The sequence below is a fragment of the Aquarana catesbeiana genome, linkage group LG02 (assembly GCF_042186555.1).
Source record: "Aquarana catesbeiana isolate 2022-GZ linkage group LG02, ASM4218655v1, whole genome shotgun sequence".
Taxonomy (NCBI): domain Eukaryota; kingdom Metazoa; phylum Chordata; class Amphibia; order Anura; family Ranidae; genus Aquarana; species Aquarana catesbeiana.
This window is the reverse complement of record NC_133325.1, coordinates 64,136,295-64,160,745: the sequence shown is the minus strand read 5'-3', so window position 1 is coordinate 64,160,745 and position 24,451 is coordinate 64,136,295. Positions and strand designations below refer to the sequence as shown.

Here is a 24,451-nt window from a genome sequence, read left to right as displayed (position 1 = left end):
TATATAACTAAGCAAGCACAAGCAATAACTTGTGACTTTGAGATTGGATTTTACATTGTGAAAGCTTACTCACCAACATCAGGATCATTTGCTTGCACCCGAGTTAGTAATGCTTTGGTGAGGGTATTTTCATAGACGCTGGCGCTGTAGTAGCTGGATGAAAATGCTGGAGGGTTGTCGTTGACATCTTCAAGAATTAATCGTATTTCCGACTGACAAAACCTTCCACCTCCATCTGTGGCTCGAGCAATTAGGTGGTAGACTGGAGTTTTCTCTCGATCCAAAGGGGCCAATGTTTTCAATTCACCTGCAGATGGTTGGAGACATAAGCCGTTATTTCCAATTAGTGACAGCAGCTATCAGTCTGACATATGCCACATTCCCTATCGGGAGTTTAATCAGAACGCCTTTCAAACCTAAATATCTTCCTACATTCTCTGTATGTAAGCAATTAAGAATTGACACTTTATTATTGTATGAAATTTTCTTCCAAACTCTAAAACCAACCTTCACAGGTTATGACCGATACCACAAGCTATGTGAAGAAGACTGGCTGTGCATCCCTCGACACAAAGAACTACTTGTTATTATGAATTGCAGGCGAATTATCTTAGAATCCTACCTATCTATAAGAGAGCAAGGTTAGTGCACTGTCATCATGAAGTAGTACAGTAACACAATAAACAGGATGTTGTTTGAGAAGGAACAAAAACATGTTAATAGATCAAACTGCAGAGGTGCCCATAGGAAGGTATAGTGTGGTGTCTAGAAACAGATCGGGGTCATTGCGCTGAATAAACATCAAATTGGAAATGGAGAGACATGCTTCGGTGAAGAACAAGAAAACAATAACTGTGTATCACGATATGTGTCTTTAGTGAAATAAAGAAATTTAATGTTTATTCAACACGATGACCCAGATATGTTTCTAGACATACCACAGCATAGATTCCTATGGGCGTCTCCTCTATTCAATCTAACAAAGGGTTTTTGTTCCTTCTCAAACAAGCCGTATATCCCCCTGATGGCCGCTTCAAGGACCTAGGACTGGGACCCCTGAGGCATTAAGCGTGACCAACCCTATACTGCATGGAGACCAGAATCTTCTCCACTTGCATACTGAGATGTTGTCTTACCTGACAGGGTCACTGCAACCTTACCAAAAATAAGTTATGAGTTTGTCTAAACTTCTAATACGTCTAAATCAGTATTATTGTAACTATCAGCCCTACATACTTACTACACTATAAGGGCTCTCCCGCCATCTCTGGCTCTCTTGTTCCCTGGGCCTTTATCATACTCCCTCAGCTATACACCACTTAAGCCTTGAGGACCACCACCACTGACCACAATAAACAGGATGTATGCCTTGTAATACTGAGGGTTCTGCTTTAAATCCTTCAAGGGCCATATTTTGATCCCTCTCCATGTTTAATTATGTATGCTTCATTCAGCAATCCAAATGCATGAAAAGTTGATAGCAACCATATAACCAAGAACCGATGAGTATAATTCTTTGTAAGCTGTTGTGTAATACACTACATGGCCAAATTTTGGAGACCTGATATACCTACATGAGCTTGTTGGACATCTGATTCCAAAATCAAAGGCATTGATATGGACACCCCCTGCCTATATTCTTCTAAAAACAGGTTTCCACAAGATTGTGGAGTGGAAGATTGTGAAGATGGGAGTTTGTAGGAATTTGATTCAATTCAAGCGAAAAGAGCATTTGCAAGGTTATTATACTGATGAGAAACCAGAAGCCTTGGCTCACAGTTGGTGTTTCAATTTGTTTCCAAAGGTGTTTAGTAGGGTTGAGGGTTGAGTTTTTCCACAATAAATGTGCCAAAGTATGTCTTTGGAAGCTGGCTTTGTTTAGGGGAACAGTCATGCTCGAACAGAAAAGGCCCTTCCTCAAACTTTTGCCACAAAGTTGGAAGCACACAATTATCTTCCTTTACTGGAAACACCTGAAAAAATATGGCTTCTTAGTGCACATTGGACACTGCGGTATGCAATAACAAAAAAAAAAATTAACAAAGAATGTCAGTGGAATTATATTTTAACCTGAGTCTACCAGTGTCCAGATAGGAGTATATGAGAGTTACTTCAATTTTAATCCATATTTAATGATTCCCTTCTCTCTAATCAGTGCCATTCCCAATTCCCTCCTCTGCCCCAGAGGCCCAATCATGCATATTTATACTTACTGTTTTAATATTTATTTTTTCAGGAAGTCCTATGGCTGATAATGTGATTGGTGGGGATCTTCTTAATCTGATTGGTGGGGTCCTCTTAACTACCCATCATAAGAGGGGTTCTCTTATGATGGGTAGTCCTTAATGGTGCAGAGAGAGGTGTGCACATGGTGATGTCAGCACAACTGTCTACATCATTAAAATGTAAGTGCAGAATGTTATTGCCATCCACCTTTAGGCAGTGGGTCCTTGACACCCTGGCCACACAATATGTACTCAGTCTTCTGGATTGAATCCCAAAAGTGATGCTACAGTGCTAAAATATTTACACTGCATCTGGGTATTGTTATAGTATTGTCAACTTACCACTTTCAGCATCTAAATAAAAACTGTCGGCACCAGGTCCATGGAGAGAGTAGCGGATCTCGGCGTTGGTTCCCATGTCAGCATCTTTGGCACTGATCTTAAGAAGCATTTTATTCGGAGGGATATCTTCATGAAATGATGCTGTGTTTATAACCTGAGGGGGATAAGTACTACTTTCAAAATTTTTAAAAATTTAAGGAAAACTCATACTAAAAACTATTGTAGAAGAACTACACTAAGTACTTCTAACCAACTAAACTGATCACATAAAACTACCACAACTTGTTTTGCCACCCCCAACCTACAGTAACCCACCCTCTTCCTCCTTTAATGAATAAGAAATACTTACTGCTGAATGTGAATGGCTCGTCATAGGCTACACAGCAAAATCCCTAAGTGTTGGTCTGGTTTGTTCCTCTACAGAAAATCTGTCAGAAATAAATCAACACACTCCGGGCTGCAGAAACTTTTATTATTTATTGAATAGTACCAGGGGTCACCTCTGATATGTTTTACACTGAAAAGCACTTTTTCAAAGACCTTTATCAAAAAATGCTTTTAAATGCAAGGAATGTCAGAAGTGACCCCTGCTGCTATTTAATAAATAAGAAAATGGCTGCAGCTCGGAGTGGGGTGATTCATTTCCTTTTCGGACTGATTCATTTCCTTATCCTCAAATGTATACTTACCTACATTCTACAGGTGCACAGCTATGTTATGAGCCTGCATTGAAACTTTTTTTTTGCAGAGGTTGCACTGTTGAATCTCAGACTTTTATAGGCCTTTCTCCCCAGTGCCCCCTACGTCAGTCCTACTCCTCTAACCAGATGGCTAAATCCATGCAAAGACATGGAGTAAGTCGGTAATGAGGAAGAGATCAACTACTGGAAGCCTACAGGCAATCATGGTGACTTGTCCATTTTTTGCTTTATTTTGGGCACAGTTTCCCAAGTTCAGGTTAGATAACGTATGTGTGCCACTTTTAACATCTGGCATATCATAAATGGGCATATTCCAAGACTATATTTGTTGCTCTGTTGAGATAAGGCCAACACTCACTACATAAACAGACAGGCAGACTCCACTAATATACGTTTATATTTGCACCTGTCTAAAAGAGAAATGACCATGTAGACAAGTTAGAATTTCCTGAGTGCCTATTTTAGCACCCAAAAGCCTAAGAATTAAAAGACTGTAATGGTACCGCACACATCTTCCAGTCCTGGGTGGACTCTCACAAATTAATCTATGTCCTCAGTCAATGGAATCATTTTAAAAAGAAAACACATACATTAAAGATACAGTTTTAGTCCATACCTGATCACACACAGGACTGTTGTCATTAACGTCAGCTACGTAAACCTCTACGACAGTCTGAGAGACAAAAAGGCCGTCTGTTGCAGTGATATTCAGAAAGTATGTGTCCTGTTCCTCACGATCCAAAGGCCTTTTGACGTAAACTTTCCATTCATTTTGGATGAGGCCCAGGCCAAACTTACCCTTGGGGTTACCTCCTGAAGGGGAGAAGAAGATCCAGTCAGAGTCAGTTAGTGACCAAAGCATTAATAATAATCAAATAATTTAACCAAGTACTATTTGTATCCTAATGACTACTTCAAACACAACCCTGTTACAGTTTTATAAACGTTACAGTTCCAATGAGGAAATAGTGTACAATTTTAAAGGTAAACATTGAACTGAGCTTAAACAGTGAAAATTTGCCATTATATAAGCAACATGTTTATTGTTCCTAAGCACTACTATTCAGTTTGTACCCTTTTTATTCATAAAAAAGCAATGTACTTTCTGGTATAGGAGTATGCCCAGCCACTCCTGTGCCTTGATCCTCATAGCTGTATATCTGCAATGTGAGATCATTGTGCCTCTGACTTCTAGTCTCGCCCCAATTTAAAGTAGGACTTGGTGATGCCACTACTCTGTTGCTTACTGTTCTCCTTGCTGGAGAGAAAGCTGTACATAAGGATCTGTAGTACAAGGATCTCCCTGCTTCTGCTTAATCCATTATGTAGATTTGTGCTTCCAACAACTCTACTGCTGCTTCTTGATCATTACCATACCAGTCACCAGATCACCTATCATCAGGGGAGGTAGTTCTGACATTACAAATGCAAAGCTCTGCTCCTCTATCAAGATGGCTACCACCATGCAGAGACATGGTGCAGAACAAGACATGTTATATCAATAATGGGGAACAATCAGCTACAGGAAACTAACAGGCAATGGTCGTGACTAGTTATGTGTTGTCTGTTTTGGTACAGTTTCCATAGACCAGGGCCTGTACAGCCACGTTTCCTACCCAGCATGGCAATTTAGGCATGATCTAAGACTATAATTTTTGCACTGTTGAGATAGGGCCAGCACTTACTATGAAAACTCACAGGCAGACTTCACTGATATAAGTTTGCATTTGCATTGGTCTAAAGTATGGTCATGGTTATGGTCACTGCATTCAATACAAAGAGCAGTGATCATGTGGACAAGTTATAATCCAACTTTGTTTTTTCTAGGGAAAAGAGAATATCCATTGCCAATTTGCAGCAGTGTGGATAACCTTCAATATGCTTTCTTACAGTCAGCTTGATATCTGAACAGCCATCTCACCTTAGCAGTGCGGACCTGACCTGACCATAAGGATAGTATCAAGTTTTTAGAAACAGTCTATTACTATTTATACTTTAGCTATCCTTTGGAAATAATTACAGTTGGTGGAAGAAAAAAAAGCCTGGACAGGCTGGTATCACAGTGAAAAAAGCTGAACAACATAGAAAAAGCTAATACTTTACATGAGACCACCAAACAAACTTTTAAGTGCTGCATCAGATGAAAGTGAGATAACATTGTGAATGACCGGCAATCAACAGTAAGGAAAAAAAAAAATCAATATTTTTTTATGGAATTATTTTTTATTCTCTGACTTCATGGACAGCTTAAATAAGCCTGCAGCTTTTTATGGAACGTCTGTACATTGACTGTTGGGAACCCTGTTCTGTGCTAAAAACACAACTTTTTTGTGAAGCCTTTTAAATCACTTTTACCATATACTGCAGTACATTTTAGATACTTTGGATTGCTATTTTGCATGACCTTTAACATTCATTTGTTATCTGCGTTTGTTTACAAGCAGGAATACGATATACAAGCTCTGTACAAATTTACAGAAAATTAAAATTTGTACGTGTGAACTCTCCATATATTTTAAAGCCTACAGGCAAAGATAAACACCTAACCCCACTCACCCATTTACCACTTATGTTTTTGAATTAAATTCCTGTTTCCCTAGTCGGCACCACTTCCAGGAGTGACATGCAGCCTGTGCTTGTGACAAACAGTCCCTTCTGATAATAATTAGTAATTACAACGCCATCACACCCCTGTAGTCTTCTGGACCAGAGAGGACCCTGCCATTGTGCTGAAAATAACAAGTGTACCTATCACCCAAAAAGCAATGTGGGCACCTAAGGAAGGACTACAGGCTACACCCATTCTACATTGAGGAAGAGAGAAGACCTGGTGTATCATGAAACCACAGGTTTCAGTAAGCAAAAAGGGTTTTTTAGATTAGAACTTTTTTAAAACTAAAATGGTCATCTTTAAAGTATATCTAGTTCTGTAGACTCAACAGGAGTCTTTCCAATGTGAGGAGCATCCCCTCTTAGACCTTTGTCTTGGAATTTGTCTATTCCTTTTCTGGTAGCAAATCAAAATTTTGGATTTACCCTTACCTTCATTATCTGTGACAGTGGTGATCAGCAAAATTATAGAGGGTGACTCTCCCCAATGGGGACACAGACAGCAATTAAAACCTAACATGGGTTCTAACCCCTCCACACTCTATCAAAAACAAAAAAAAATTTACCTTTAGTTTTGCCTTAAAGCGGTGTTCCACCCAAATTTTGAACAATATCTGTATGTATTCTCTTCCTTGCCTAGATGCTGACATGCCATTTAAAAAAATTTAAATCGCCGTAATTACCTTTTATTTTTCTATTCTTCTTTGCACTTCCTGGTTTTCCTCCCGTGGGAGTAGGCGTGTTTCTAGCCTCTCCCAGACTCCTGGGAGCTAGTCTCAGGCTTCCCAGGATGCCACTGAGCATGTGCGGGAATGAGCGGTGAATGCTGGGAGCACAGCATTCACCACATCCAGGAAATAAATGCTTGTGGGATTCAAATGCCCACAATGAAGATGGAAACCGCCTGCAGTGAATAATATAAGTTATTCTTTCCGACAAAATCTGACACAGGCGGACATATTACACACAATATGTGAGTATGTAATGCTGAGAAGAAAAGTTTGTGAATGAACTAAAAAAAAAAACGATAGATAGGTGGACCCCCGCTTTAAGTACAAAAAAAGTGCATGTAGGGCTCAGTCCATCCAAATGCCTGGTGGAGCCTGCTAGGCTCAATCAGCTCCTGAGTTCTTCTATGTCTTGGATACTCTAACGGAGATATTTCCCTGTCCTAAGCTCTGACTCAGTTCCTGTCCACTCATAAGTTTTGGGTGTTTGCATCCACCTTTGTGTGTTCGAGATATTCCTGTTAATTTCTCCATAATGTAAAATATATAAATTAAGTGGAACGTTCTCATAACGGCCACAGCAGGTATGCATGCTGAGAAACTCAAGTAGAGATCTCACCAATAGAGTCCCTGTTGGTTTAAGTGTATCTAAAGCCAAAACTTTATTTTTGTAGCGTGAATGGGAAAGGTTGGCAACCCTGTCAAATGTGTTTGCTATCCATGTCCCTTCTATATACATTTACTTTTTCTATTTGTCCTGGTGACCACTGGCAATCGGAACTAAAAGTGAGGGAAATTTAAAAATTTTGAGTTGTCATCAAACAGCAAAAGAAAGGAACTACTGGTGTCTAAGAGAGGAATTTCTTCACTCCGGAGAGATTTCCGCCTGCTTTTAGTTCTAGTTTTAGATCTATACACCAGGAAGTAAAGGGATGACATAAAAAAGTGGTTTGAACCATTCTCTACAAGATCCAATATCAAAACAAATGTTGGCTTTAGATATACTTTAAGTATCCAGCACCTATTACTGTCAGGGCTGGGCTCAGCCCTTCCTTCTCAAAGCTGGCCGCTCAGCTGTCAGCTAATTGCCAGCTCCTATCTCTCCACAGTGACTCACCTGTTGATGATATCCTGCTCGTCAGTCCTGCCTACTTAAGCCATCCAGTTGATCTCTGCCTTCGCCTTGGTCACATCTCTAGAGACGCTCTACTATGTTCCTGTTAAAGACTTGCTTGGCTGACATTCCTTCTGGCTCCAGATCCTGCTTGCTGTTCTACTACGCTCATCTCTGGCTCGCTGATGTTTTGGCTTGTCTACTATCCGTTCTGGTTCCTGAACTCTGGCTATGTTTTGACTACGTTTACTTTGTTTACCTTTTTTTTATTATTATTAAACAAGTGTGATTTAACTGTACTTCTGTCTCAGTCTGATTCATGGTTTCTGACAATCACAAACTGTAATGTTAGTTATGGGTGGACTGGTCGTTTAAATTACAGAAGTGTGAATGGACTCTCAGAGACACAATCCGAAACTAATCACCTCTGGATATTAGTCTCAGGGGCGATACACTTTGTTCTGGTGTTAGCTACCTGGGAAATGTAATTTCCTCTTGATTAGTAAGCAAGCAAAATCAGCAGATTCTATTTCGGAATCGCTCAATGATTAAGAATTATGATACAGATGTGCGCAATCCTTAATTATTTATTTTCGAGAAGGAAATAGGTTCATGACAGAGGGAAAACTCACAAGTACAAAACAGCCCTAATGAGGGGTCATTTGAGGAGCAAGTTCAAGATAAGCGTTTCAATTACATGGAATTTATCAGACTGAAGGCTGGTAAAGAGTATAAGAGATGAAGCAGAACAACCTTTTATTAGGCTGGAACACTGACATTGAAAAAGGCAATAACACGTTTCCACATCATTAAACTGCAGAGACACATCCTCCTTGGAGAAAAAAAAAAAAAAAGGGTTATTATGTCCCAGAAAAGCGAATAACCTTTGTCTAGGAGGAACTTCTGGGGGTGCTTAAAATTGTCTGTTAACATATTCCATAATGGAGTTTGAAAATTAACTTCCTGGTTTTCCACAGTGGTAGATGAATCAAATAGGATATTAAAATCAAAATTAAAAACTTTAAGGATGGGGTGGTGGCACTGGAGTTAGCTTAACTTTACTCAGGCTACAAAGTTGGTTAACCTGTATATTTTCTACTACTAACAAATACAAATGTTCATGTTTATTCCACAGACATTCTAGAATTGTGCTGCTATGACAACTACCTATACATTTGCAATATATAAAATGTGCCATCTGCTTTTTTATGTTATTTGAAGTAATAGATATATGACTGAGGGTGGAAATGAATGGGCTTCTGCCTAAAAAAGATTGATGCAATAGTGGAGAAAAGGTCTAAAGTTGACCATACACTGAAAATTTCAGCCGGTTCTTAACTGATTCAGCCCCGGAAGATTTTACCCCCTTCTCGATCAGAGTACTTTTTACAATTTGGCACTGCGCCACTTTAACTGACAATTGCGCAGTCGTTCAACGCTGTACCCAAACAAAATTAGCATCCTTTTGTTCCCACAAATAGAGCTTTCTTTTGGTGGCATTTGATCACCTCTGTGGTTTTTATTTTGCGCTTTAAACAAAAAAAGAGCGTCAATTTTGAATGAAAAACTATATTTTTTACTTTTTGCTATAAAAAATATCCCCCAAATTAAAAAAAAAAAAAAAAAAAAAAAAAAAGCAATAAGCGTATATTGAAAGTTATAGCATCTACAAACTATGGGAAAGATGTATGACATTTTTATGGCATTTTTATTATTTCTTTTTTTTTTAATAGTAATGGCGGTGATCTGCAATTTTTAGCAGAACTACGAAATTGCGACGGACAGATCGGACACTTTTGACACTTTTTTGGGACCATTGACATTTATACAGTGATCAGTGCTATAAATATGCACTTATTACTGTGTAAAGGTCACTGGCAGGGAAGCAGTTAACACTAGGGGGTGATCAAGGTGTTAACAGTGTGTTCCCTCAGTGTGTTCTAACTGTGTGGGGATGGGAGTGACTAGGAGAGGAGACATGTAGTTTTTCCTACTTAGTAGGAACAAACTATATGTTTCCTCTTCCCTGACAGCACAGGGATTTGTGTGTTTACACACACAAATCCCCATGCTGGCGCTCATGCACACGCTCGTGCCTGCCGGCCACGCGTATCAGGACCCCTGCCATGCAGCGGGCGCGCGTGCCCTCTGGTGGCTGAAAAGCGCAAGGACGTACCCGTACGGGGTTTCGCCCAGGGGAGCCATTCTGCCGCAGTATATCTGCGTGAGCCGGTCGGGAACCGTTTAAAGAACTGATCAAAATTCAGTACATGGATTTCTGTGTCGGCCCCCTCCCACCTGACTTACTTCAATGGAAAAATTGAATGAGCTAGGCAGAAAAGTCAGTTGAGCAGCGGCTGTATCCAATAGGATGCAGTTGCTGTTCAGGTACTCCGACAACTGAAGGCAACTGAAGGCAGCAGAATGTAGTAGCCGCCAGGAGGGAATTGCCCATCCATGGTAGCGTGGATAGAGAAATTCCTTAGAAAAATATCTAGCAGTGTATGGCCTTTAGAGCTCTCATCTCCTATCCAAGAAAGGTAGGAGGTATAGCAGATGTAGACAAGCAATCTAGTGTCAACACCTCCCTCAAATCTCCAAACCCAAGAAGTCTTTCTTTGTAAAGGTACTGTAAGTGCCAGCCTGTAAATGGTCTACATTATGCTGTTTCTGCAAAGTTGTTAGGGGGTCACTTTGGAAATAATTAAAGTCTATGTGGGAAGTTAATACTTCTAAAAACCCTTATTACCAAAACGAACCTTCCCTTCCCATTTTGGATCCTGTCAACACAAAGCATACAGAAAAATATATGTAAACCCAGTCTTTAAAACAAACATGCTCAACCTGTGGAGTCGTCTGATGTGGCTCACACTCTTTAACCTAAGGCAACCTGCAGAGCCTCCTTTGGGTGCACACCGCTCTACTGAAGGATTGCTGGTCCTCCATAATCCTGGCAGCTGTCATTCACAAGCCGCTATTGCGGCTGACTCCTGCTCTTCTCTTTCTTTTCTAGCACACAGACACAGGAAGAGGAGACTTTAGCCAGATTACATCTAGTAGCATCCATACAGGGGTTTTGATGGTGGGTTCTCACAGTTGTGCAATGAGCTTGGTATCATTTACTCTGCTGAATTTGTTGAGGCCAATCTGCTGACAGCCTAAAGATTAAAGCAGAGTTAAAACGATTGATTTATATTTGTCACATTTGCCTGTGTTCTCAACCAAACTGAAAAACCATCAAATGGCTGGTGTCATCACTGATCTTATGTACAGCACCATGGCAGTTGCAGATCAAACAGATGGCAGCTTCTTCAGCTGAAAAGGATAGGAGGGTTTAATTCTGCTTTAACTGCTGCTCAGGGCTCTGGGCTTCAACAAAATGACAGCCTCCAGCAAGAAGAAACAGGAATAATGCTGGAGCTAGTTTGCAGCACACACAAATTTTGGTTGCACAACTATTAATGTGGAATGCATGTTGCTGGCTAAAAAACATTATTTTTTACTAATTGTTATGAGTAAAGTTCTACTTTAGGATTTACATCTACTTTGATATATTCTGTAGCCAAAATGTCCCAACAACGAAAAAAAAAAATCAGTAGATGATCTTCACCACTAAGCTAGTAGGCTCCAAGTCTACATTTTTAAACATTACCATTTTCAAGTAGCTCCAAAACACTTCACATCTGATAATCTCTTTGCCTTTCTGATTACATGTATTCAATATACAATAGAGTTCGTCATAAGTGTTTATAGACTAAGCTCAGAAGATTGTTATCAAAGAGGAAGAGGAATGACTGGGAACAGAGTGTTTTGTATGTACTGGAGGGGGTTACATTAGTGGTCTGGACTATGTATGTTCTGAAAAGAATGATGGGCTGTTGGACTGTGACCTTATGTCACATTAGCAACCCTGTGGTTGGTGGCAACTCAAGGGAAGCAGGAATGCTAAAGTGGCCACTTTCCAGCTTCTATGAAGTTTCTCTCTAGCTTTCTGGAACAAGTCAGAGGTCCTTATCTGGGTCAGTAAGTATTGAAGCAAGACTGTCCACATCATAAAAGGAAACTAGCATTTTCAGAAGGTGAGGCCAGCAAGGACAACCCATATACTGCACTGTCCACAAAGTGGAATATTAATCTTAAAGGTGTCTTACAACAAGAGATCCCAAACATAATGCAGGACAAACACTGCAGCTCTTTAATGGTGGCCCTTAAGGGCCTTCTGCTGTCTTGGAGCCAGCTGCATAGGTTTGTCCTCATGCAAAGGGAACAAAAAAGTTCATTAGCACAATCAAAACGTTCTGATTACACTAAAGATGTCTTACAACAAGAGATCTCAAACATAGTGCAGAACAAATGCGTTGCAGACACCGCAGCACCTTAATGGTGGCCCTGAAGGGCCTTCTGCTGTCTTGGAGCCATCTGCATAGGTTTGTCCTCATGCAAAAGGAACAGAAAGGTTCATTAGCACAATCATACCTTTCTGTGCTTTGTAATGAGCCTTTTTCCAAGAGCGTATATACAGCCTGGGTCATAATGTGCTTGTTATTGAGCAGATTACACTCTCTAGGCTGGCTGTCCTCGGTGATTGACTGTGCCGCCACGCGACCCGGCACCAGGGCTGTCAGCAACTTTCCGTGTTGACAGTAAATTTTCAAGGCTTCTCTCTTTTCCTCAAGAGTACACACACTAAGTGCTTCTCTAAAGGAGATTGATTAACAATGCTTCATTAATTTCCAGTAGAATCCTCAAGTCAGCTGCAAAGTATTGTCACATAAAGACAAGGATAGGAGAAATCCCATTACACAACTATTCTGACACTAAGCAACAGTCAAATATTGTAACTTCATTATAATTCTATGAAAACTATAGCACGTTTTGTGAAAAAAATATATATTTTAGAAATTCTCAAAGCACACATGTAGTCTAAGGGTACCATAAAACTTTGGGGCATTTTTGTGTTTTTGTTTTCAAGTCTGCAGTTCAATGTGCAAAAACTAAGGAAGGAAAGAAACTAAAGACCACAAATCCTCCCCCTAGACTTTAGGGTAGGCCCGAAGAACCACACCCTATAATCCTGACCGTAAAAGGAAATGCATATATAAGCCCAGGTGAAATGTAGAGGGGAACATAGATAAGTAAAAATAACATAATATTTAGTAAATGATCCTGCTGGGATGGATATATAAAGAGTAGCAGAAGGATTTCAATACTTACCTTTCCTTCATAATATGTTCTCCTGGGTTCCACTTGGTGGTGGTCACTTCATTGTGTGATCTCTGCTAAAGGGGAGAATTACAATTTGGATTGGCTACTATTTCTCTTCAGCAGAGAGCATGAATGAGTTGCTTATGAGGTATGTGAGCATGAATGAGGAGCCTAATGCCCCATACAGACGATTGGACATTCCGACAACAAAATCCATGGATTTTTCCCATGGAAACTTGTCTTGCATACACACGGTCACACAAATCTTGTCAGAAATTCCAAACGTCAAGAACGCGGTGACGTACAACATGTACGACGAGCCGAGAAAAAGGAAGTTCAATAGCCGGTGCGGATCTTCTGCTTGATTCTGAGCATGCGTGGAACTTTGTGCGTCGGAATTGTGTACACGCAATCGGAATTTACGACAACAGATTTTGATTTCGGAAAATTTGAGAGCCAGATCTCAAATTTTGTGTGATGGAAATTCCGATGGAAAATGTCCGGTGGAGCCTATACACGGTCGGAATTTCCGACAACAAGCTCCCATCGAACATTTTCCGTCGGAAAATCCGACCGTGTATACTGGGCATTAGTCTACAGTTATGACCAGAGCTGAAGGAACCTGGAGCAGTGTGTCTCCAGGAGAAGTATTATAAAGAGTTTTACTGCTCTTTTTTATCCATTCCAGCAAGACTGCAAGAGCTTTATGCTAACATTTCAGTATACGGCTGCTTTCACACTAGTGCGAGCTAGGCCCCTTTCACACTACCGCGACTTCAAAGTTGCGCAATTTTGGCCGCAATTTCAGGGAATGCCTGTGTAATTCGCACCAAAATCGGACCAAAGTAGTACAGGGACTACTTTGAAGTCGGCACGACTTGAAGTCGTACTAATATGAATGGTTGTCATTGGAAATTATGGGAAACGACTTGTCATTAGGGATGGGCCGAACGGACCCCTGTTCGGTTCGCACCAGAACTTCCGAACACCACGAAAGTTCGGACCCGAATAAAGAACCCCATTAAAGTCAATGGGACCTGAACGTCAAAAATCAAAAGTGCCCATTTTGAAGGTTTATATGCAAGTAATTGGGCATACAATGGTTATAATGGTCCGGGTCCTTCAGGGCTTGCAATGCACTGTTTAGCGCCGCAGTGCATTGTGGTTGGTTCGGGGGCCGAACAGATGGTCGAACAACCCGTTTGTTTGGCTGTTCTTTGAATGTCCGAACAGCAAAAGTTCAGCCCAAACTTACACTCGGTCCGTACCTTTCGCCCATCCCTACTTGTCATACGACTTTGCAGTCCCAAGTCACAGGACAAGTCGTACAAGTGTGAAAGGGGCCTTAAGATTGACTTGTGTGACCCATAGTCACAGGACATGTGAAATGCCATGTATCTCTATGAGAGCCGTTCCAATTGACACTACTGAAGTTGATGTGACTTCAGAAAACGTTCCTGCACTACTTTGATCTGACTTTGACACACCTTCAGTGCCAGAGAGATTATAAAAGTCTTATCAAAGTCACTTCAAAGTCGTGTCAAAGTTGGCATAAGTGTACTTTCTTTTAGGAATCCCTACAGTATATTGTTACCAGATACATGTATATCAAAGTGTTGTACTATTTTGGCCATAGACATTAGCAGGAACATAAATCTGAAGTGCTCCTGTGTGTGGTCACTTCTCCACAGGCAAGCAAGAAATGAAGCACAGATCCCATAAAGCACTGTTATCTTTTGCTTTTTGCAGTACACCCTCCTATGGTCCTTTTTGAAACATGGCAGCGAACTAATGAGACTGTACTATTAGAGAGTTGCTAATTTGCATATTAACCCTTCTACTGCCAGGAAAGTGTGTTCCGACTAAAAAAAATATTGCAGCAAAGTTATAATGGCCATTGCTTTCTTATACAATCATTTTATAGGCAGCCAGTCTTTGGTTTCATCATCAACAGCAGTTCTGAGATGATTGAGCCTTAATTAAAACAATATCCTGATGTCTACCAAGACTGGAGTTTATTTAGCTGCCAAATGACATAGTGACATTTACTTAAAAAAAAAAGAGTTTTTTTTTTATTCTCTTTTTTTTTTTTTTACAGCATTACTGATTAAATATCATACAGATTCCATTCTGGAATTACTCAATAACAATATGGAAACTTCTTTACCCGCTATTATTCATTCTGCTATATAAAAGGCACAATATCATTTTCCTTAGTAATCACCATTAAAACAAACCAAGTGGATCTCATTATACTTACAATTATTATTGGTTTTAGTAAACCTTTCTTATGATGTAAAAATGATGGAATGTATCATTACAATGTGACATAAGTACTGCCTCAGAGCTAAGCGTGCTACATTTCGGTAACCGGCTAGAATAATTGTATTGATTTTTCCTTTTATTTTAAAAGCAGAAGGTGCTCCAGGGAGAGCCATAATGGCGCATAACAAACTTTTCTGAACATACTGTGTTCACAGGAAGGGAGTATTTGGGGAAATTAAAAGAAATGCAAGCATGCATATTTTTTTTTTGTTGTGGAGTGGACCAATCAGTAACGTAAAGAGACCTATGACCTAAAAAAAATAATGCGGCATAGTAAAGCAGATTTATATAACTGACCAATGCTGTCTTCGTTGACGATCTTTGCTTTCTTGCAGTTAGAAAATGCTTGTAAAATCTTCAACATATGACACTTCCTGGTGTGTCAGTATGCCTTCTTCTCCCCACTGTGGCCCTCCCTCCTGGTTGACACTTCACTCTTGTGTAAATGCAGCTCTGAGGGCACACACAGGGGAGGCTCCTCAACATCAGAATGTATAAGATCTCTACTTGCTTCCAGGTCCTGTTCCAAATGGCTGCCATGCTGCATTACGAGCTCAGGTGGTTGGCTGTTTGCCACCAGCACCATTTAGGGAATGTTTTGCATGTTCTGAATGAATGCAAAGCATTTTCTGATTGGACAAGGTGGACAGTGATGCTATACATTTCATCCAACAAGAGAACACTTTGCATTAATTCAGAAGATGCAAAGCATGACCTGAAAGGCATGTGCTGAGTGGCTGACCTCCTGTGTTGAGAATGCAACATGGCAGGTTCTTGGCATGTTACCTAGTAGCTAGTGGAGATCACTGGATTAGTGGTGTCTACTTCAATGATTTCCAGCTTTTAGAGCAGGGTTTCTCAACTAGGGTTCCTCAAGAGGTTGCTAGGGGGTTCTTCGGGCAATGAGCAATTTCTGACTCTCAGATAAGTTTCCACTGACATCAATGATCTTTTTAGCCATCTGTAAGGGGGGAAATTCTTTCCCAATGACCACAAATATACGGAGCATTCTTTACACTGACCATCACATGAATGTATCATGAGCTGTAGATATAGTATTTTTTAGCAGGGGTTCCCTGAGACCAGAAAGTTATTTCAAGGGTTCCTCTGTATTGAAAAGGCTGAGAAAGGTCATTCTAGAGGGATCAGCCAAGTATGGCATATGAATGATTACATTGGTTCAAGCTGGACCAATGTAACTATGTAGAAAATGTCAATAAATAACCATGATTGTCCCATCTATTAATCTCTGGAAATGTCTAATCAATACAGCCCTACCGCTGTATAAGGCCACTTACTTGTCCAGAGGGTGTGCCAAAAAGGCACACAGAGGTTTACCTGTGGTGCAGAGTTTTCGTTGTTTTTTTATTGACATTTTCTACATAGTTACATTGGTCCAACTTGAACCCCCCAAGAACAAATGCACAAAGAACAACAAATGAATGTGTTTATGGCTGCTCTATGGCATTGAAAGGAATCGCATCCTGGTACATGTGATTGGTCAAGTTGGTGATAAGCTACACAGTGGGTCCAACCAAAAAAGTGTAGTGAGACCTATCTAGTAATAGAATGTCCATCCATTGTGGTGAGTGGTCACGTGTTTATCTGTTACTAATGGCACCAGCACCTGCTCACCTACCTTCTGTTGCTCAAGTAAATAATATTTGAATGGGTCTTATTATTACATTGGACATTAATTGTATTTTTTGTTTTTGTTCATTTATTTTTCGCACTTTTACATGTGGCACTGTTTAGTAATCTTGATTCAAATTTTTTTGGCAGCGTGGTCTATATACACATTTATAACATTTCAATACCTGGAACTCTTCTTTAATTTAACTCTAGTTTTGTTATCTATAAACCGGAGGTAATTATTTTTTTTATTTAGTGCAACCATAGCACAAGAAGCAGCTCTATTAAGAATTATCTGTCTGTTGCATGTTTCAGTGAAGCTACTGAAAACAGTCACAAGCCTTTTTGAACCTGGTAAAGGCAACTTTAAAGGGGTCATATCGGCAGGAAAGTGGCATAAGTGGTTGATTGAATTCCCCCTAATGTGTGTGAGGTCAGATGGTTGACAGACCAGCAACTGTAACACACAGGTGACCTCTGACCACCTCATCAATGACAGCAAGGAAACGTACATAATACTTATAATATAAACATATAAAAATATAATATAAACATAGTTACATAATAGGTAAGGTTGAATAAAGACAATAGTCCATCCAGTTCAACCTGTGTAGGTGCACATGTATCATTGTCTATAATTATTTCCCATGTCCCTGTATGTTGTGCTCTTTAAGATGCACATCCAAGAGTCTCTTAAAAGTATCTATACTCCCTGCAGCCACCACCAATTGTGGAAGAGTGTTCCACATCCTTATTGCCCTGACAGTGAAAAAAACCCTGCGCAGTTTAAGGTTAAATCGCTTAACCTCCAATCTCATTGTGTGTCCCAGGGTACTCTTACACTCCTTGAGACGGAATAGTTTTTTTTTCCTATGCTGGGATCGCCATTAAGGTATTTGTAATTCTCTATCATGTTCCCTCTCAAGCGTCGTTTCTCCAGCGAGAATAGATTTAGTGTTTGCAGTTGTTCCTCGTAATTGAGGTCCTCCAGTCCCCTCATTAGTTTTGTTGCCCTTCTTTGGACTCTCTGCAGTTCCAGCACATCCCTTCTGAGGACTGGTGAGCAGAACTGGACAGAATACACCATATGTGGCCTAACCAGATTGCTGAGTGAGCAATGTAGATTTTAAACACTGGATGTCGATATCATGTTTTCAGAGTTGCATTAACAGCATATTTCAGAGAAAGTAAAATTTGCATTAATGGGTTATGCTTTTAGGTTGTTTATTGATAAATTGCACTTCTACAGTGGTTTTAGCAATTATTGCAATATTTATATATTATAGAAACATGTAATTTTCCATGTAGATTGTGGAGGTCAAAAAGGTAAAATGTAATGCAAAATGCAGGTTTTATATACAGAAAAAAAAAACCCATATAGCGGTTATTAATTAAGATGATTAACAGAAAGAATTATAGGCATTTCAACAATTATGTAATGGGAAGGACAAACTTTATGAGGTATAAATTAATTATCCATCCCTATTTAGTTCGCACAGGGCTGCAACATAAAGCAGTTATAAGCTTCCAGCAATAAAAAAATGATAATATATGAGCTTCTACAAGTAACCAGAGTGCACAAATGCTCTTTTTCTCTTTGCCCCACTTCACTGATCTAAATTAGCCTACCACCCCTCTCTTAAATTGACTACAGTACTTACCTCAATATGGTTTAAAAACAAAAGAAAAATCATTTTCTGTTTTGCTAAACTTATTCTATTTAGGATCTATTTAGAAATGTTTTCAAGATTCACACATTTTTCTAACTGGATTTAAAAGAGATGTATGTTTTTGTTTTTTTTGTAGATTAATACTTACCTAGGTGGAATCATCATTGGTCTGATGCTGCATCTGTCCCCCGGCACCTCTTCACTGAGAACCGAGTGATCAAACACCGCCAATTGCTTGGTTCTCACAGCTCCGTGAGCAGAGAGCTGTTGACTGTCAATGAGTAGCAGTTTGCTTTGCCTCTCCCCCCCCCCTCGCTTAGTGGAGTGCTGGGCTGTGGAGAGGGCGGGAGTGGCCGGGTCAGGCTCTCAGCAGCTCGTTGAGACGCTGAGCCAGGTGGCGGTCCAGGCATTTGGCGGATCCCGACTCCATGGTTGAGATGATGCCTGAGCCTGGACCAACTCTGTGACATCAGCAGAGAGCGGATTTCAGCCCAATCTCTCCTGAAAATGGGTCACGGAAGTGCAAAACGACCCGTACTCCTGTGGTCTACAGGAGATGTACAGCCAAACGAGCTTTGGATGTACTTCTCCTTTAATTAGAAAAATTTGTAAACCCTGGGTGAAAGTTTGCATCTCATTTCATTGGTGTGTGCAGCCTATTGCATTGGGGTGTGCACCACAGCGCACAAATACTCATGTGTATATCAGCAGAGCAGTAGATGGTGTCAGTAGAGCAAAGATTGGGATCAGTAGTTTTTTCTTTTTATTCAATTTTATTTTTTTTTATTATTTTTTACAATATTGTTTTTTATTATTTTATTACAATTTTTTTAGGAGCCCCCTTATGGGGCTTTGGTAAAATATCAAGGATCTAAACAGATCCCTGATGTCTCACTTTTGAGACAGAGAAAGAAACTGAGGACAGAGATTGCACAGTCCCCTTCTCCGCAGCTTGCAGCAAACATAGTTTACTAAGCTTCAGTTAAGAATGAAGACAGGAGAGATCGGTACAGATCAATCACTGTGTTCATTTAGAAAAATATTTCATTAACCAGCCCCTTCTCTGCTCCTGAGAGGAGGGAATCTGGCAGCACTGCAGGGGGGAGAGGAAGCATGGGGAATCGGCACCACACGGGATGATTAGGGTGTGCCCTGGTACACCCTGTGTGCATGCCTATGACCTCTTTCTAACTCTATACAGTAAGTATAATGTCCAGGCACTGCCCAGCCTTTAAAGGCTGATCTTAGCCATTGCAACAATGAATGCAGGAAATCACATTGGCCCACCTAGAAAAAACTGGGGCTTGGCTCTGTTGGAACACATAATGAGGTCCATTTTTATGTACTTGTGTTACTGTACTCACTTTGACACTGTAGGCTGATATATGTCATGCCAAGACAGAGACACGTCACTGTGTCATAAGGGTTATATGTCACCCAGGGTTCTCATCCATTCAGGTTAAGGGGCTCTGGAATACTTGTTTTGAGCAGAGAAAATAAACTTTGAAGTTTTCTCAAGTGTTGTGAAATCCTGGTATCTGTCTTGGAGCGCAGAGGCTTTGTAAAGTATTGGGGGGGAGGATTAAAGCATCCAAGCCTGGCTCCTGAATTTGAAGGTAACCAGAACGTATTAATTGAGCAGGTGTGCACAGGCCTTAAGGTATGGGAACTGACTAGTTTTCAGGGTTCCACCCTCTCAAGGAGACTGTTGTACTGCAGATTCACAGCGTATTTCTGGATACTGGCCAGTGACCTAACAGGCCAAAGCCTAATGCCGCGTACACACGGTCGGACTTTTCGTCTACAAAAGTCCGACAGCCTGTCCGACAGACTTTCGACAGACTTTTGGCGGACTTTTGGCAGACTTTTGGCGGACTTGCGGCAGACTTTCTTACGAGTGGACTTGCCTACATACGATCACACAAAAGTCCGATGGATTCGTACGTGATGACGTACACCGGACTAAAATAAGGAAGTTGATAGCCAGTAGCCAATAGCTGCCCTAGCGTGGGTTTTTGCCTGTTGGACTAGCACACAGACGAGCGGATTTCTGGGTCCGGCGTAGTTACGACGTAAAGATTTGAAGCATGTTTCAAATCTAAAGTCCGTCAGATTTGAAGCTGGAAAAGTCCGCTGAAAGTCCGCTGAAAGTCCGGGGAAGCCCACACATGATCGGATTGTCAGCCTGCTTTAGTCCGTCGGCGTCCGTCGGACTTTTGTAGACGAAAAGTCCGACCGTGTGTACGCGGCATCAGAGGAAAAGTTTGTGTGGAGATAGACTAAAGGTTGGAGCTGACCTTATTAGCCAGGAGGCTGAAGCATTTATGCTCTAAGCTCTATGATACTGGTACTGCTGCAAGGGCAACCCTTCTGTTAAAGAACTTAATTTTGGCCAAAAAAGTGGGTTAAACGCTCCTAAATGTACTTTTCTGGTTGGACTGGGTTCCACCACATTTGACATCCCACAATGTGTATATAGTATAATACTGTATTTGAGGGTTTTGCCCCCACATCCTGTCCCTCTAGCCACTCAGAAAGTTAGAGGAACCAACTACATTTTAGCTGGAGCTGGGCAATTTGTTGTCTCTGTTGAGGATATTGGATTCAGTCCTATGCGTGTTTCCTCCTGATGCATTTTTAATTGAAATTGATGCATTTTGATGTGTTTTTTATTGATTTCAATGAAAAATGTATCTAGCAAAAATTCAGCCTCTGGGTAATCAAGGGATGGGAAGAAAGGGTGATATTTCCATTGGGCACACAGATAGCAATAAATAATCTGACTTGTCTAAACTTCACAACTTTATCCAAAACTGGAAAAAACCATGATGGTGGATGCAGGAGACTATCCACGACCCACATTGTAATAGCCTCTGTTGAGATGCACTTCAACACTGCCCAAATGAGTTAGTGCAGAGTGACGTGCAAATCGATGGCAAAGTGTGTGTTGTGATGTCTGGCTTAGCACGTTCTCTCAAGCCAGGTTTGGGGTGGAGGAGGAGGTTGGCAGCCGCCAAGGGCCCCCTTTGGTACTCAAATGAACAAGGCCTTCAAACTGATTAAATCAATAAATCCATGTCAAAGAAGAAGAATTAGGGCTCTAATGAAAGCTGGACTTGTGTTTATAAAGCCATTTAACCTTGGCACTCCTATTGGTGTGTCGCTGACAGGCCAGGGAGACCTCAGTTAACATATGCACCGCTAGTTGTCATCACAAGCAGAACAGACATCACAACACAGATTACTTTACAGAACCTTCAGTGTTATGTTCCCCAGAGGCCAGATTCCTATCCTGGTTGTACCAGTTCTACCTCCTGTTATTTACATACACTCCGCACAATCTGTTTATGCATTCCCTGGAAGCCAAAAGTTAAACAGTTCATCACTGGCACTATGCAGAATACTAGAGTCCCGGCCCGTTACTGCAGATCAAATTAACATGTTGCTTGCCAATTTCTACAGAGCATCCAGGTGCAATGAATCAACCGAGAACTCTAAATTTTCCACTGCTTAATCTTGATGTATATTTTGTTTAAAGAAGCTGCCAACTCCAACAGCATAAACTGACAAGGCTTGTTAAAAAAAAAAATAATAATAATAATAAATCTGCAGTTTATTTTTAGGTGTGCCATATATTGTGGTACGTCTTTATGATGTCAAAGTCTATTGACTAAAGAAAAAAAAATGAAATGGCCAATCAACTTATAAATTATATTTCAATTATAGGTGGATGCTAATGGGCTAAAATGAATGACCATCTTCTTTTCAAATATCTGCTGGGGCCTAAAAGTGGATCTACATACAGCGGGTAAAATAAGTATTGAACATGTCATCCTTTTTCTAGGTAAATATATTTCTAAAGGCGCTATTGACATTAAATATTCACCACATATCGGTAGGTAACAACCCATGCAATCCATACATGCAAAGAAACCAAAACAAAGTTCAGAAACTAAGTTATGTGTAATAAAACGGAATGACACAGGGAAAAAGTATTGAACACGCTAACTGAAATGTATTTAATACTTGGTACAAAATCCTTTGTTGGTAATGACAGCTTCAAGATGCCTGAACATGCATTGCTCAGATGTGATTTTGGCCCATTCTTCCACACAAATCTTGAAGGTTCTGTGGGCCTCTTCTATGAACTCTGATCTTTAGTTCTTTCCATAGATTTTCTATTGGATTCAAGTCAGATGATTGGGTGAGCCATTCTAGCAGCTTTATTTTCTTTGAAACCAATTGAGAGTTTCTGTGGCTTTGTGTTTGGGTTCATTGTCTCACTGAAATGTCCACTCTCGTTTCATCTTCATCATCTTGGTTGATGGCAGCAGATTTTTATCAAGAATATCTTGGTACATTTTTCCATTCATACTCCCTTTAATGACACAAAGTTTGCCAGTACCGTATGCTGAAAAACAGCCCCACACCATGATGTTCCCACCACCAAACTTCACTGTTGGTTTGGTGTTTTTTAAGTGATGTGCAGTGCCATTTGACCTCCAAACATGGTGTGTATTATGGCATCCAAAGAGTTCAATTTTGGTCTCATCTGAACAGGTTATATTCTCCCAGTGTGTAAATATTGCACAGCAAACTTTAAATGCGCTTCAACATGCTTTTTCCTTACCAATAGAGTCTTGTGTGGTGATTGTGCATACAGACCATGGCGGTTGAGTGCATTACTTATTGTTTTCTTTGAAACAATTGTACCTGCTAGTTCCAGGTCTTTCTGAAGCTCTCCATAAGTTGCCTTTGGCTCTTGTTCAACTTTTCTAATAATTCTTTTCACTCCTCTGTCAGAAATCTTGTGAGGAGCACCTGGTAGTGGCCGGTTTATGGTGAAATTATGTTCTTTACACTTCTGGATTATGGCCCAAACAGTGCTCACTGGAACAGTCACAAGTTTAGAAATCCTTCTGTAACTAATGCCATCAGTATATTTTGCAACAATAAGGTTGCAAAGGTCTTGAGAGAGCTCTTTGCTTTTACCCATTATGAGATGTTTCTTGTGTGACACCTTGGAAATGAGACACCTTTTTATTGTCCATCAGTCAAGACTGAACCAGCTGATATTAATTTGCACTGACAAGGGGCAGGATTGCTTTCTAATTACTGATAGATTTCAGCTGGTGTCTTGGCTTTCCATGCCTTTTTGCACCTCCTTTTCCTTAGGTGTTCGATAATTTTTACTGTGTCATTCCATTTTATTACACATAACTTAAAGCAGTAGTAAAATGCAGTTGTTGAAAAAAAATTAAAATTCCATGGAAGGCAATGTCGCATACTAGCACATTATTAGAGACGTACCTTTCCATTGGCTTGCATGTAGGTACAAGTGGTAGAACAGAGTTTACTACCACTTTAATTTCTGAACTTATTTGTTTTGGTTTCTTTGTAAGTATAGATTGCATGGGTTGTTACCGACATGTGGTGAAAATTTCATGTCAATAGCACCTTTAGAAATATATTTACCTAGAAAAATGGTGGCGTGTTCAATACTTATTTTACCCGCTGTATATACACATGAAGATATATTGATGCATGAAGATACACAGCTGTGAAGGCCATGGTACTTTGGTCAAACAATGTTTGCTGAAGAGACGGATAAGCCAACCCAATCAGTAACCCCTCCATCCGACACATGACAAAGCTCTAGAAATCTCAAAATGTAGACAGAACCAAAGAGAACCTGGAGCAGCATTTTTATGAAAAGGTTTTTTTTATCCTGCTGCCTTTGAACATTTTGGGGTTGATTTATTGAAGGCAAATAGACTGTGCATTCTGCAAGTGCAGCTGCCTCGCAGCTTAGTAAATGAGGTGAAGCTTCAATTTGCAAAGAATACCCAATCACATGCAAGTTAATAAAAACAAAAAGCATTTTTTTAGTTGCACATGT

At 40.3% G+C, this 24,451-nt stretch overlaps 1 protein-coding gene across 9 annotated transcripts in view; it reads right to left on the bottom strand.

Moving 5' to 3' along the window:
* The window catches only part of FAT3 (FAT atypical cadherin 3), a 974,406-nt gene that overhangs the window by 148,922 nt on the left and 801,033 nt on the right, over nt 1–24,451 (bottom strand). For all 9 annotated transcript variants that reach the window (XM_073612988.1, XM_073612979.1, XM_073612983.1 and 6 more), the window contains 3 exons: nt 3,885–4,081; nt 2,568–2,721; nt 74–307 (listed from right to left, as the gene is read on the bottom strand). In XM_073612988.1, coding sequence (XP_073469089.1) covers nt 74–307; nt 2,568–2,721; nt 3,885–4,081 — 585 coding nt within the window. The remainder of the gene's footprint in view (nt 1–73; nt 308–2,567; nt 2,722–3,884; nt 4,082–24,451) is intronic.